Source organism: Pieris napi, chromosome 12, assembly GCF_905475465.1.
Source record: "Pieris napi chromosome 12, ilPieNapi1.2, whole genome shotgun sequence".
In the NCBI taxonomy this organism is placed as follows: domain Eukaryota; kingdom Metazoa; phylum Arthropoda; class Insecta; order Lepidoptera; family Pieridae; genus Pieris; species Pieris napi.
The window spans coordinates 3692816-3707071 of NC_062245.1; the positions used below are offsets into that span (position 1 = coordinate 3692816).

At 32.2% G+C, this 14256-nt stretch overlaps 1 protein-coding gene across 1 annotated transcript; it reads right to left on the bottom strand.

Moving 5' to 3' along the window:
* Window positions 1-359: 359 nt before the first annotated feature.
* Window positions 360-12520, bottom strand: LOC125054262 (zinc transporter ZIP1-like). The gene is made up of 6 exons (XM_047656012.1): window positions 12135-12520; window positions 3029-3140; window positions 2136-2277; window positions 1647-1837; window positions 830-1164; window positions 360-529 (listed from the first exon to the last, which is right to left on the bottom strand). The coding sequence occupies exons 1-6, from the start codon at window positions 12418-12420 to the stop codon at window positions 444-446; spliced, it is 1152 nt and encodes a 383-aa protein (XP_047511968.1). The 5' UTR covers window positions 12421-12520; the 3' UTR covers window positions 360-443.
* Window positions 12521-14256: the final 1736 nt, after the last annotated feature.

Genomic DNA, 14256 nt, shown 5'->3' on the forward strand with positions numbered 1-14256 from the left:
AAAAATAATATTAAATCTTAAATATAAGTATTATGCAACGATTCCATCATATTATACCATAACAGCTGCAAGAAAAATATTTCCATACAATATTGGAACCCATACTTTGACTGTTTGAAATAAATTTGACAAGATATTAATATGGCAATAATAGAATCTCGCTGTAGGAGCTAAAAACTTTTGTAATAATATTATTTTTTTGTTCACATTTGGTTTCTAAAAGTTATAATATATTTTACTTCATTAATTATTGTAAACAGTTGCCTTATAGAGTAGCCAATAGGTCTTATGTTATAATGTAGTCTTGTGTCCTATCCTATTCTTAATTATTATGTGAGCATTCACCGGTTTTCCTTTAGATATGGTCTTTAGATAGACCAATTACGAATTAGTTAGCCGGATAATTTAAGCTAATTAAGAGTAGGATATACGGAAATATCAATTTAATCATGTAAATGTAACTGGTCTGTTCCGTTTTCATTGTAGTAGAGGTCAGGTTCGTCTTCGCCATGAGAATGAGAGTGAGGCACTGAAAAAATACTTACATGATTACTATGCATACTACGCGTAATTAACGTAACGTGTAACGTTAGAAAACAAAAGGCGGAATAAATGAAAAGGTATCTACTTATTGAACTTGCTTACAGAAAGAGTCGCGCTAGTATCTACTGAATAAAGTTTATAAGAAAATAATATTTGCGTTGAGTCTAAATTATCCATGCTAATTACCATCACCGTTTTTGATCTGTGATACTATCTACTCTATTTGGTCATAGGTGGTGTTTTATTTCTTAAATTTATATTTTGAATATAATAATGTTAAACTTACTTATTAACTGCAATCCGAACATCAAACCGAAGCCGAACAATGCAGCAATGTATTGCAAAATTCCAGATCTGTCACCCTTCCAGATTTCGAAGAAAATAACATATAACAAGGTTCCAGACGCCAGGCCTTGTAGTATGACGGAATAGGAACCTGCTGCAGTGGCTCCCTGTCCCCCAACCATTAGTATACCAATTCCAATACCAAGTGGAGATACTATGCCATATATGGTAATGTAAATGATGGCCAAATATGTCTTGGTACGAGTTGCAATTAACTCTACACCAATGCAAAAGGCTATGACAAGTTTGTGTGCAGAAATCGCTCCAAGCATATACCTGAGAAATAACATTATATTTATTTATCAGCGTAGTCATAATAATGACTGATGACTGTTCTGTATATTTTTATCTCTGCCTTAGTACATTAATCCTTACTATTAAGAAAAATGACACCTAGCGGTGAAAAGACAAACTAAAATTATTTGGATTATAAAATAAAGAAACTAAATTAGCATTATACATTCGAGTGTATTTTATACGCATTGGATTTAGCATCAAAGTTATGGGACTTAAAATCTAATTTAAGTCTGTATATTTTTATTTCTGCCTTAGAACGTTAATCCTTACTATTAAGAAAAGTGACACCTAGCGGCGAGAACAAAGACTATTTATTTTTATTAGACTATAACGAAACTATTAAAAAAAAACAAATACGTGCGAGTGTATTTTATACGCATGGGTTTAACATCAAAGTTATGGGTCTCAAAATCTAATTGAAGTTACGAAAATATGAAACGTATGAAAATTGTCGTACGTACCATACATTTGTTGTGCTGGATTCCAAGCCTACGGCAAGGCCTTCAAACAGTTCATGTATAGATAGGGCAAGTACAATCAGAAGTCCACGGAGGGCAGCCGTTACGCTATCCACATCATTGATGGGCAAATGACTATGGCCATTAGCGTGGCTATGCTCATGACTGTGGTCAGCGTTGTTAACTTCGATGTCCTGAGGAAATTATGCATTTGTTAGCTTATAAGCTATTGTTATTTGTAAACATAAGAAAACCAATTTTATTCAATTTAGTTTAAATATTGTTTATTTGTTTGAACTAACTTAACCCCAAATAGGGTAGACATCTCCGCGTCCGTTTAAAGGATGGGAATGTGAACCACCTTCAGTCTACCTACCAAGTTGTTTTACCGGGATGCGAAGCCAAGATCTCTAGGTTACAGGCAATCATTACCTATGCCACAGAAACATTGGCCGTGTTTTATTGTATGAAGATAATATTTTGACCACTCACCTTTCCCTTAGTAATAGATGAGGGGTCAATAAGGTCTGATGTAGAATTGCTGACACTCTGTACGCCATTTTCTTCAGTCCTGTTGCTCCTCCTAATACTGAGGTTTCGAACCAAAGGTGCCCCTGAACCGTTCCTCTTCTCTCTACACAATAATTACCAATGTCATACAAAAAAAAACTTCGTGTTTAACCTCGACACTTTTTGGCCACGTATGGTGAAAATAATAATACATTAATTCGCTGAAAAATCATTTAAATTGAAAATTAAAGACAAAATTGTACTGTTTTTACTATGGTAGGTAATCATATTTTTTCCTACTGGAAAGAGATGTACAAGACGACAAAAGAAAAGATGGACCGATTACGTTATAGAACTAGTGGGGAAAAACTGCATGAATGTTGCTCAAGACAAAGAGAAATTGAAAAATATAGAGGAGGTTTTTAGCCTGAAAGAGGTCATACAAATAGACCACATAAAAAAGAAAAAAAATCTAACTTATTTTTTTATAACTTATACTAACACAACTAAATATTAAGAAATGTATACTAACAAATTGTTGTATGGATTCGTTAATAAAGCTTTAATAATATTTATTATCATTTTTTTTACATCATTAGGTTCTATAGTAATAAATAAAGTAGGTACTTCGTATTATCGTCAGTACGCATTTTGTAATAATGGCCCATTTAGATGGAGAGAGTTCATCGCCTCGAAGGTAATTAATTTAATCAAAGTTGAGATCGTTGTAAGAAATTCTGAGGATTTTCTTAACAATGAGTCCAAAGAATTGTACCAAGTCTCTTAAGTGCCGTCTCTTTGTGTAAACGAAAGCACACAGAAAGGAAAGTTTAGTTAAATCAGCGTAAAGACGGGCTACAATGTGTATTATTTACCTGTGATCTAGGTACATGTGCACTAACTCTTCTACGAGATACATGATGAAAAATCCACTGCACATAAGTAGAGAGCCTAGAGGAAAGTCTAAATCTTTCATGTAGCCTTCAGCTGGAAATAATAATACAATTTATATATACGAGGTACGTAAATAAAAAAGGGGCATAAACGCAAAATTACACAACTCCCCGATCCTAGTGCTTTTTTGTAATCGTGGTTAGAAAGTATAGGATAAGTTTCTTTAAAAACTCGCGTTTTTTGAAAGTTTTATTAAAACTTGTACTCGCGTTAACCAAAATCATTTTTGTAGTTTTTGCGTGTCTTTGAACTTTTTCATAACACATTTGTTAGGTTAGGTTAGTATATTAATATTAAAGCAATTAAATATGTCTATAAATTAAACACTTAGAAAATTACCATTCCGATTTTTTATGCTAAAAAACAATCGATTAATTTACCGAGAATGTCACATCTCTTATAACCAATAGAAAAGTAGAAAATGGCGGATTGTCTACAAATTTCAATACATTTCACAAAACTTTAAAAAAAAATTTAAAATACTTAGACGCATTACCGGCAGCAAAAATTACTTGGAGGTGTTCCAATCAAGGTGCCCCGAGACTCCTGCATAATCAGTATCATCAGATGCGGGCAACCGATTTTAAGGTCCAACCCCGACTAATTACATATTTCCAACGAAGTAAGACGGTTGATCAAAAAATTTTCACAACTGAATAATTACAGTACACGTATATCTTTGCTTGCTTGTACACGATATATGCTGTAGGCGATAGCTTAGTTTACTTACAACCTTTGTAAGGTGCTAAATATAATTCCTTTATTGAACCTTTTTAAGCACTTATTCTATTTTTAATCACAAAAATCGAAAAACGATTTTTTACCTGTAACCGTCTTACTGTGGACTCGTTTGTTTCCATAGCTTTCCAGGGAATCCTAATAATATATAAAACATTTACCTATTCATATTCGCTTTGAGTATAATTATCGTGTTAAAACATTGAAATCACTGTAGGAACAATGTATATCATTACGGCAATTGCTTGAAAGGTTGTCTTTGCACAATAGTCACCAAACCAACTGGATTTAGTATGTATAGTATGGATGTAGTATGTGGTGCTGTGATTCTACGGAAGTTCCTCAGTTGAGGAAATGAGATATAAAGCGTTGTTGTCAAAACGAGTTACACACAACATTAGGCCCAGGTGCTTGTATACAGGATGTTAGAGTTTGGAAAGGTAGAAAAGCGCCTAATAGTATAATAATTGGTGTTAATCACTTACTTTTTTCTAAGGTTTAAAAATAACTTTATTTCTCCAAAGATTTGCATACATAAATCACTTACGTAGAAACAATATGTAAAACTAAGATTAATAATTAGAGCGCACAGATGTACGTATGTAAAATAACAAAACAAAACAGCAACAAAAATGTGGGTAAACAGATTATAAACTCCATCAGTCAACCAAGAAAAACATAGATGTTCGAATTTGATTTTTTACTAGATTTGGCATTGATGGCATAGTCTGATATATCAAGTTTATATTTATTTTATTATTTATTATAAGACTATTTTATTTTTAGTTTATTGTTATATTTATATATGACAATAACAAAAAGGGCATCCCCTTCAAACTTTGAGATTGCTGGCTTGGAGAGAGGAGCTGGGACGACATAAATTGACTATAAGACCGGCAACGCACTCGCGAGCCCTCTGGCATTGAGAGTGTCCATGGGCGGCGGTATCACTTTACATCAGGTGAGCCTCCTGCCCGTTTGCCCCCCGTTCTATAAAAAAAAGAAAGAAAACGATCTTTTGATTTGTAGTACAGGTTCGGCGCGTACAAGGCTTTTGGCCGTAGGTACGCATGAGGCCGGCTACTGGCTTCACGCTTACCCTTCGTCAAATACAGGAACTTTTCTTGAGCCTGACACGCTTCGAATCACAACCTGTCTACGGCTTGGGGTTCCGGTCTGCGCTCCTCATATATGTCCCTGTGGCAGTGATGTCGATAAGTTAGGACATCACGGCCTGTCATGCCAAAAAAGTGCAGGCCGCTTCTCGAGACATGCCGCACTTAACGATATCATACGCCGGTCACTTGCCACCGTCAACGTACCAAGTCTACTTGAGCCGAGTGGTATTGCAAGAGACGATGGCAAAAGACCGGACAGTATGAATTTGATTCCATGGAAGATGGGCCTTTAAGGATTTTTAAAGAAATATCAAAAAGGTTAGTCGACATCACAGGAGACCGAAGATCTGGCAGCTACCTCGGACAAAGAATTAGTCTAGCTATTCAAAGGGGAAACGCTGCCAGTATCTTCGGAACCTTGCCTAAAGGGACTCCTTTTAATAATATATTTTAGTTATTATATGTTAAGGTTAGTTATTTATTAATTAATTAGAACCCTCTAATTTAATTTATTTATACTGTTAATTTAATTAGAAGTTAACAATAACATATATATACATTATACATACATCTATACATGGTTTATAAAACATTTTAAGTTTCGGGTTTTATTTGTTTTTGTTTAATTTAAGTAATTATTAATGTATATTTTAAATTTAGTGTATGGTATCTTTCTGAAAATTATTGTTGACTCAGGTTATACAAGTACTGAAAAAGTACTGAAATTCCCTGATTTCTCCGTTTATAGCTACTTTCATATTTTGCGGTCATGTGGTCACTTTGTGTTTATATTTTTATACCAGATTAAGTTGTTACGCAAACATCTTATTTGCGTACACTGTTTTACAATTGTATTATACTTAACTAAATTTAATAAAAGAAAATAAAACAGACTCACTAATGTGTACAAGAGATAATATAACTTTACGGAGACCAAAAAAGACATCTCATTTGTCGTATTCCTGATCACTAAAGGTCGTGTTTAGTTGTTTTCCTTTCTGTTTCCGATCATTAGCTACTCTACTGCTCTTCTGGAGCTGTAGCCGCACTTTGGTCACAAACCTGGCGATGTGCGTGGCTTTTTTCCCTTCCACCATAACTTATTCTCAATTGGGCTTTAGGTCGTAAACCTAAAGTTGTTAGGTACTGGAAAAATAAGACTACAAGCCAGTGCTCTTCGCGCAGGAAAGCCTAAGACCCGAGTGTCAGAAATATATTGGATTTGATATACGTGAGTCATAAGTGTCTCTTAATTTAACAAAATGTTTTCCTTAAAAGTTTCACAAGTGCGTAATAACTAGATCGACAGCAGATTGCATCTTATCAATCTCTTATCTTTGCATATTAAATTATTTTTATGAACAAGTAGGTGACGACATGTGTCAGAAGGATGATCAGCCTTCTGATACATGTCGACTTTATGATTTGAGACACGCTTCCTGACGATGTTTTACTGCACCGCACCGTTGGCACATCGAGTAAGTCACACAGACAGTAGGTCGAGGAATGATAATGAAACAAAGTCTCAGGTATGGAAACCACTAGGCCAACACTGCTATTAAAAATGGAAAGCTTTCTGTCGAAGATTGGTAGGCGAAGGGGTCCGTTAATTTATTGATATAATTAAGTAACTACTAAATTAATATTCATTGATTGATGAACAAATTAAGCATATCATTTCTTTAATCGTACTTAATCCCCAATTATGAAATGTATTTATAGTAAATTGGGTTTTAATATTTATAATATGATATATAAATTTAAAATATCTCTTTTCATCACAGTGTAAACATGAATTCACAGAAAGAGACGAAAGTATCCTTTACATAGCATATGATTGGTTTAGTTTTTACTAATATTGAGTAAATCGTTAAAACCGCAATCATAAAATTACCTGTTTAAGCTTCATAACCTGTTACTTTAACCAAACCTAAACTAATTGTTTCGGTAATTATATAGTAATTTTAAAATGCTTATAGCTTACAGAATAAGAGAGGTCAATCACCTCTAATTAAAAGTTCAATTGCAAATATTAAATTTGTAAAATAAGTTATCCGCGACCGCGTTTAAAAGGAAATAAATTTAAACGAGCTACTTGAATGTAATATTAATTATAAGCGATCCTCAGATTTGATGTAGTTAAGATTTCTTTAACCTTTTGGTTAAAGCATACGAAAGAATGTGGATTACAGCAAAAGCTCGAGATTTCTGGGAAACCTGCTGATAACAAAAGTTTGTTTACTAAATAAATTTAATAGGCTTAGCCTATATCTTATTTATTGACTTTTGATCCAAAAACTACCTAATTTAAAGACGAAAAAATCGAAAAAAAATTATAAGGTATCATTACGTTTATTACTCAATGACACTATTTTTTGCCAACTTATTTAAATAATTCATATCCGCTAACTGCTAAACTGTATAGTATTTAAACATAATATAATATTTTAAACTTTATAAGATTTTTAGACAAAACCAAATGCAATGAGATTATTTAATTTTTGGATTTATCGCAAAGCATATTCTACTCCAGATAGATAGAATATTTGGTTTACTAGATTTATTATTATTTATTTAACGCAATTTGAATGTATTTTTGTTAATGAATAAAAGTTGTTTAAAGATTTTATATAAGATAATAAAATAAACTGATAATTTGACCATAAAATGTGGGTCGTTCCAATTGAATGAGTACCTATGTGATAATGACACAAGAACATTCTACGGATAGAGATAACATGATTGATTGTTTGGATAGCCCCAACATGAAAAATCAGACTAATTATGTTATCAATTGGACCTTATCAATAAGGAAAAATAACTTTTCGTACAATTTCGATTTATATCTCGCTGTTCTGTAGTATTATTATGCGTTCATGATATAGCGTGGTCAATGTCATGTAATCTTATTTTTTTTAGTTATTTTATTTTTTAATTGCTAACTATCTATTATATTATTTTTTGTTTTTTTTATTAAACAATAACACACTAAGACATAATTGAAAACTCTTAACTAAAACAATATATGAATATAATCTAAAATAAATAAGTTATTCTATAATAACTAAAATATATTATTGAAAGGAATCCCTTTAGGCAGCATTCCCCCTTTGAATAGCTAGACTTATTCTTTGTCCGAGGTAGCTGCCAGCTCTCATGTGATGTCGACTAAGCTCTTTGCTTTTTTTTTAAATATATATATATCCTATATTTTATATGCAATAAAGCTCCCAAATAGTAGAATTTATAAAAATTACAAAAGTTTGAGCCTATGAAAAGTATACAAAAAGCTACAACTTTACTACGAGCATAAGATTAATACTGAATTATAAATATATAATCAGTAATATGGGAATTCCTGTAACCGAAGCCTACCGTGCAATGCCTTCAAGGAGGAGGTGATTAGATTTTATTAAAAGGGATCTTATTATAAGCTTTGAGATACTGACATATAATATGACATAACAAATAGTTTTATTGCTTTTGATTATAAATTGACACTTGCATGCTAGTTTTGTTTAATTTATCCATCTTACATGTACCGCTTTCAAGTCAAAAAATTTATAAAATAAAAGATTTATTTATTATTATTATTTACTCGGCAAATATGGTTCCAGTGACTTCCAAACTAAAATTTTTTAATATTTGATTCCAATGAATAAATGTATAAATTATAAGGCTTTGCTCCATTTTTAGGAAGCTTTTAAACGTAAGATATGATGAATTTGTTTAATTTTTAATAAATCAATGTTTAACAATGCTTGAGTGCACTGAGATACTTGTAATATAAAAGTTTATACTTAAATCCTTATCTAAACCTTTCGAAGTCACAATTATAAATAGACTGCATTAGGCAAGATTCGTATCAGTATGATATGAAAATAACAATTATCTACTCTGTGATATACATCAACAAATAATTGTTTATTTATTAATTTATTAAGTTTACGACATCATACATAGTATGAGCTAATTAGGTTCGAGTAAGGCACCCCACAATGCTTTCTCTGTAACCGATCAGCCCACTACCGAGTATATCCAGCTCCGGATAAGCTGTGTTCAATCCGTTAAAATCACGAAGAATTCGAACGAGAGGTGCCTGAACTCCTAGGTTGGTTTTGGCAGAAGGAATTTAGAAAATATTAATTTTAGACCTAGGGAAAGAATACGAGAATAATTGTAAACAATTATGAAATAAAAAACCAGTGGCAAAAAGTTTGTACCTTTTTAAGTCTAGTCGTCAGATTTCTGTATCTCTTTCATTATCAATGACATCTTATAGGCAAGTAGGTGATCAGCCTCCTGTGCCTGACACACGCCGTCGACTTTTTGGGTCTGAGGCGGTTTCCTCACGATGTTTTCCTTCACCGTTCGAGCGAATGTTAAATGCACACATAGAAAGAAAGTCCATTGGTGCACAGCTGGGTATTGGACCTACAACCTTAGGGATGCCAGTCGCAAGCTGAAGCCACTAGGCCAACACGCTAGCACACACACATTACGACATTACCTACGCCATATTAGTAAGAAAAATACCGCGCGATTTAGATCAAACATATTTCGCAAGTAACATTATTTTATTAAAATAAAAAAAAATCATAGTTTTGTAAGGTTTTTTTAACGGTTAATTTAAATTTAAGCATTATTGTCACCTTATTCTTTGATTTACGTCATATTTAATTATCTACACTGCGATGCCGATGAGTGAAGCAATATAATCTGGTATTTAGGGAATTAGATCGATAAAGAAAATAGAAGTACTCGACGTAGATCTCTTATAAACTTACTCGACAAGCTTGCTTTTGCGGAAAAAGATTTTCTAAAGTCCTGTTTTTCACAATTTTTAAAATACGCTAACTAATGATACTTCTAGGTGTGCATATTTCTAATACTTCCGTATCATAGTTTGACAAGCCAGCCATGATATTATATCGTTTGTAATTATTTAAATTCATTGCCATATTTTTTTTAATTTAAATTGTCAGTGAAAAACATAAACGCTATCAAAAAAGAAATTAACTGCCAAAATTGTTGAATGAAACATATAAAAACATAAGTTAATTATTTTTAATCGTAAATTAATTGAGTAACTTTTATCGCCTTTGTTAATTCAAACTTACACTTCTACTGAAATATCCTAATTTTTACTTGCGGTTAAAGGTAACTGACATACATATACCCAATGACGTTTACGCAACCATTAGATAATAGTGACACTAATCACTATATATTAAAAACGTATGTCAATGAGCAATGGAAATATTGAATAGATTTTCTCACACTTTTCTCCAAGAAAATTGATAGGTAGAAAACTCCAGTCGGGAACGGAACTGATAAATGTTCTTATAAATGTTTTGTTTCCCCGTTTATTTGCTGTGCCCCATAATGTAGCGTATTTAGTATTTAAATACGACAAATGGTGACCTATTTTCACTAATAAATAAGACAAGGATATTTGTTAATCGTTTGGAAAATCCAAAAGTGCACGCCTCATTACGGTCATTCTCATTAAAAAAAAATCATTCGTTTACATTTTTTTTTTAATTTTTACTTCTTACTACTTACTTAATATAATAAAAAAAATATAGTGGAGCCATAACTCTAAGGTGAGGAAAAAATATACTAAAATTCGTATTTTAGTTTTTTACAAATTATAATTAAACGACAGTACTTAGAACGCTAATATTAACTAGGAATCAGCCCAGGGTATAACTTTATATAATAAGAAAAAAAGTATTCTGGTACGATAAATTTTTCGACCAATTTCTCTGCCACATACATGGATCCATAAACACAGACTGACGGACGTCCAAGAATGATTGATTTTAATGTTATTATTTACTATGTTAAACAAAATAATTGTTCATAAAAAATACCATATGTGCTTGATAGATTATTTAACTCGATTTTAGTGCACTCATATTATCCTGTAAGTGTTATATTAGTGAGAAAAAAGTCATTCAAGTTTCGAAAGACTGGGTTTTTTGACATGTCGAGAGTAGAGCACTGCGAGGCGTGCAATAAATGTTATTAATAATTTATTTGTTGTACCTCTGTTATTATTTTGTTAGTTAAGTAACTATTGTGAGGAAAAAAAACCTTTTTGAATACATCGTATTATTATGCTTAACTATGTGAATATCCGTTAGTCACGACATTTTACTTGTTTTATTCGCAATTTTAATTATTATAAAACATGTCTACATAATATGTGTTACATCACGTAAATGACCAGGCTATTCAACCTCTTGACACCACGGGCTTAGTGAGAAGACTAAAGGACTAAACCATTTGAACTACTGAATTCGTGTTAGTGCACGTTATCTTAAGTGCTAAACAGTGGTAAGTGAAAAAAATATAACAAGAATAGAGTGTTTTCCATTTAGTAAAAAAATTAAGTCAGTAATCGTAAATTAGATTAGACTTCAATTACTTATTAGTCTTAAGTTAGGCGAGATGGTAATTTTCCAAGACACATGTACTTAAAAAAAAATATGTGTTACAAAACTTACAGAAAATGGAAATAAAATCTTTAACGACAGGTCAGATATAGCTAAGACACCTGTCAAATAAGCCAGTATTTATTTAAATCAACCTTGAGATACCGCGCTAATAATATCCGGTTAAAATAAGTGTCTAAAATCGACTATATACTTAGACCTATTCAGTTTTAAATTATATATTTAGTAGTGACAAAGAACAATCAACTTCAAAAAAGCAGACAATGCAGCCGAAACTAATGTGCAATTATGAAGAACACTTTCCGCAAATGTTATGACATTTACCGGCGACTTCCAAATAATGAAAAATTCTCTTTGTTTTTAAAATATTTTGAGTGGACATTCTTACGTTTTTACGTCGTCCATTCCATTTAATTTTATTAATTAAACGTTATTTCTGCGTGTTTGCCGAAATATTATTTTGTAGACATTTCATAGATCACAAGGACACGATATTAATTAAATAAAGATTAGACTTCAATGTCTGCAAACCCAAGACGCGCAAAAATTTTGCAGGTAAAAAAATGCATTTGCTATTCGGGAAAAATTTTATATCCATTAATCGAAATATACATTCGTAATTAATAAGCTTTACGACGTTAGCATGAGATTATTGGAGAAGATTTTTAAAGTTGAATCGTGCATTTTAAATAACAGAAATAAAAACTTACCAACTAGTTGGTCGATGTTGTAGTTCACTCCTGGTAAAAGGTGCATGAGGGTGGTACACAATAGAACTCCTCCTCCAAACGAGAGAAGCGTAGCCACAATTCTATTAGAGGTCTTAAGGTTTTCGGCTTCATTTGGAGTTATCCATTGGAACCGTTTCGCGAGCAACATAGGAACAATACCACAGAGCATGGATGCACAGAAAAGAACTGCCATAGACACTCCCTTGGCCACGATAACACCCTGGCTTTCATCGTTGTCGCTGAGGCTCATCGTAATGTTCTCCATTTCTGCCGGTGCAAGAGTGGTGTTTGTGTAACATGGGATGAGTTTTTATAGCGGTTTATCAGTGCGCGTGCGCCGGCTTTGAGCGACGCGTTTGTACTATAGAACGTCATTGAGGCACGTTGGCCAGTTCGTTCAGTGTTCATTAAATAAAGGGTAGTATTAAAACGCAAATCAAAAAAAATACTTTTGTATGCTATAATAATCCGAATTCCCATCAAAATTACTCATTGCACAACAAAATACTCAACTCAAAATATTACTAAATAAACTACAATTTATGTTCGCGGCGTACGGCTATTTATCTTAAAGCAAAGCTTTTTTACCTATGCACAGCTAATAATACTAATGCACATTATACCTATTAACTCTTTTTTTTAAATATAGCTGATATTTGTATATTACTTACAGCAGTTTTTCTAAATAAAACAGCATTTTATTCGTCATAATCATCTTATTATTTATTAAATACGACATAATGAGATCAGCAAAAAAATATAAAATTAGATACAAATAGTATCTTTTTTTAATAATAATATACTAACCGAACAATAATAATAATACATTTTTTGAATAGCTCCGGCGCTACGGGAAATGTAGCCCCTCCACCCTTGCGTACCAAAGCACAGGCATTTTATTCAAGCCTCCGTAGCCTCGGCTTTTTAGACCAGCCTTAGCCGCTGCGGGTGGGAGCTGCTCTTCCTCCGCGCCTACTGTTTTAAAATAACACTCTAGGGGTAAAACTGACTATAAATATAAAAAAAAACTATTATTTTTATTCATCGATTTTTCATGCTAAAAACAATCGATTAATTAAAAAAACGATTTTTAAAGTGAATGTCATATCTCTAATAACCAATAGAAAATGTACGGTTTGTTTACGAATTTCAATACATTACACAAAAATGTAAATATTTTTTTTTAATACTAAGACGCAACTCCGGCAGTAAAAATTACATGTAAGTGTTCCAATCAAGGTCCCACGAGTCACCTACATAGTCAGTATCATCAAATTCTGGCGACGTAATTCTAAATCAAACCCATATTTATATGAATATAATATGATAAAGAATTTGTTGCAACAATCTTATTCAATTTGCCGAGCATGTCTTCTTGAAAATTATGACAAATATTATGAGCAAGTTTTGTGGTGCTTAATAATATATATGCTACTTGGATAGTTATTTTGCTATGACAACCTGTATTATCTACATGCGCTTTGGTTAATTTGCTGTGCCGTCAGTATTTATGATAATCATGTAGTATTTTTGTACCTAAATAAATTTATTTGAATCGCATTGTGAGGAAAAAAGTAATGTCATTCTGATGATGTCATATTTTAGAATTACCTGCAGTACTTGTTTTGTTAAACATTTAGTTTATTTGTTGAAGTAATTTATATGATGTTAAAAGCATATAAATAATGAAAATGTATTGATAATATGCAATTATTTATTTGATGTGCAATTAATAATTTCCCTTAAATAAATGCTACACGTATATAATAACATTGAAATGGAACCATGAACCCCGACATTGCGAACTCTACCAGGTCGCCTTTAAATATTGTCTGTTATGGTTCGTGTACATATAAGATATACTTTATAAAATATGTTGCTTTGGAAGATCTATATTCTATACATTACCCATATTTTACACACAGAAAGTAAGGCGTTTCTTGGCTAAACAAATACAGTTATAGACCTTTAAAGTGCAAAACATGAGACGTGTGACTCAATCTTCAAATACAGTACAGTGATTGATCTTACACAAGAAATACCTGTACTTGTAAATGTTGAAATAAACAGAACAAACATACTAATGCATCGTTGCATTTAT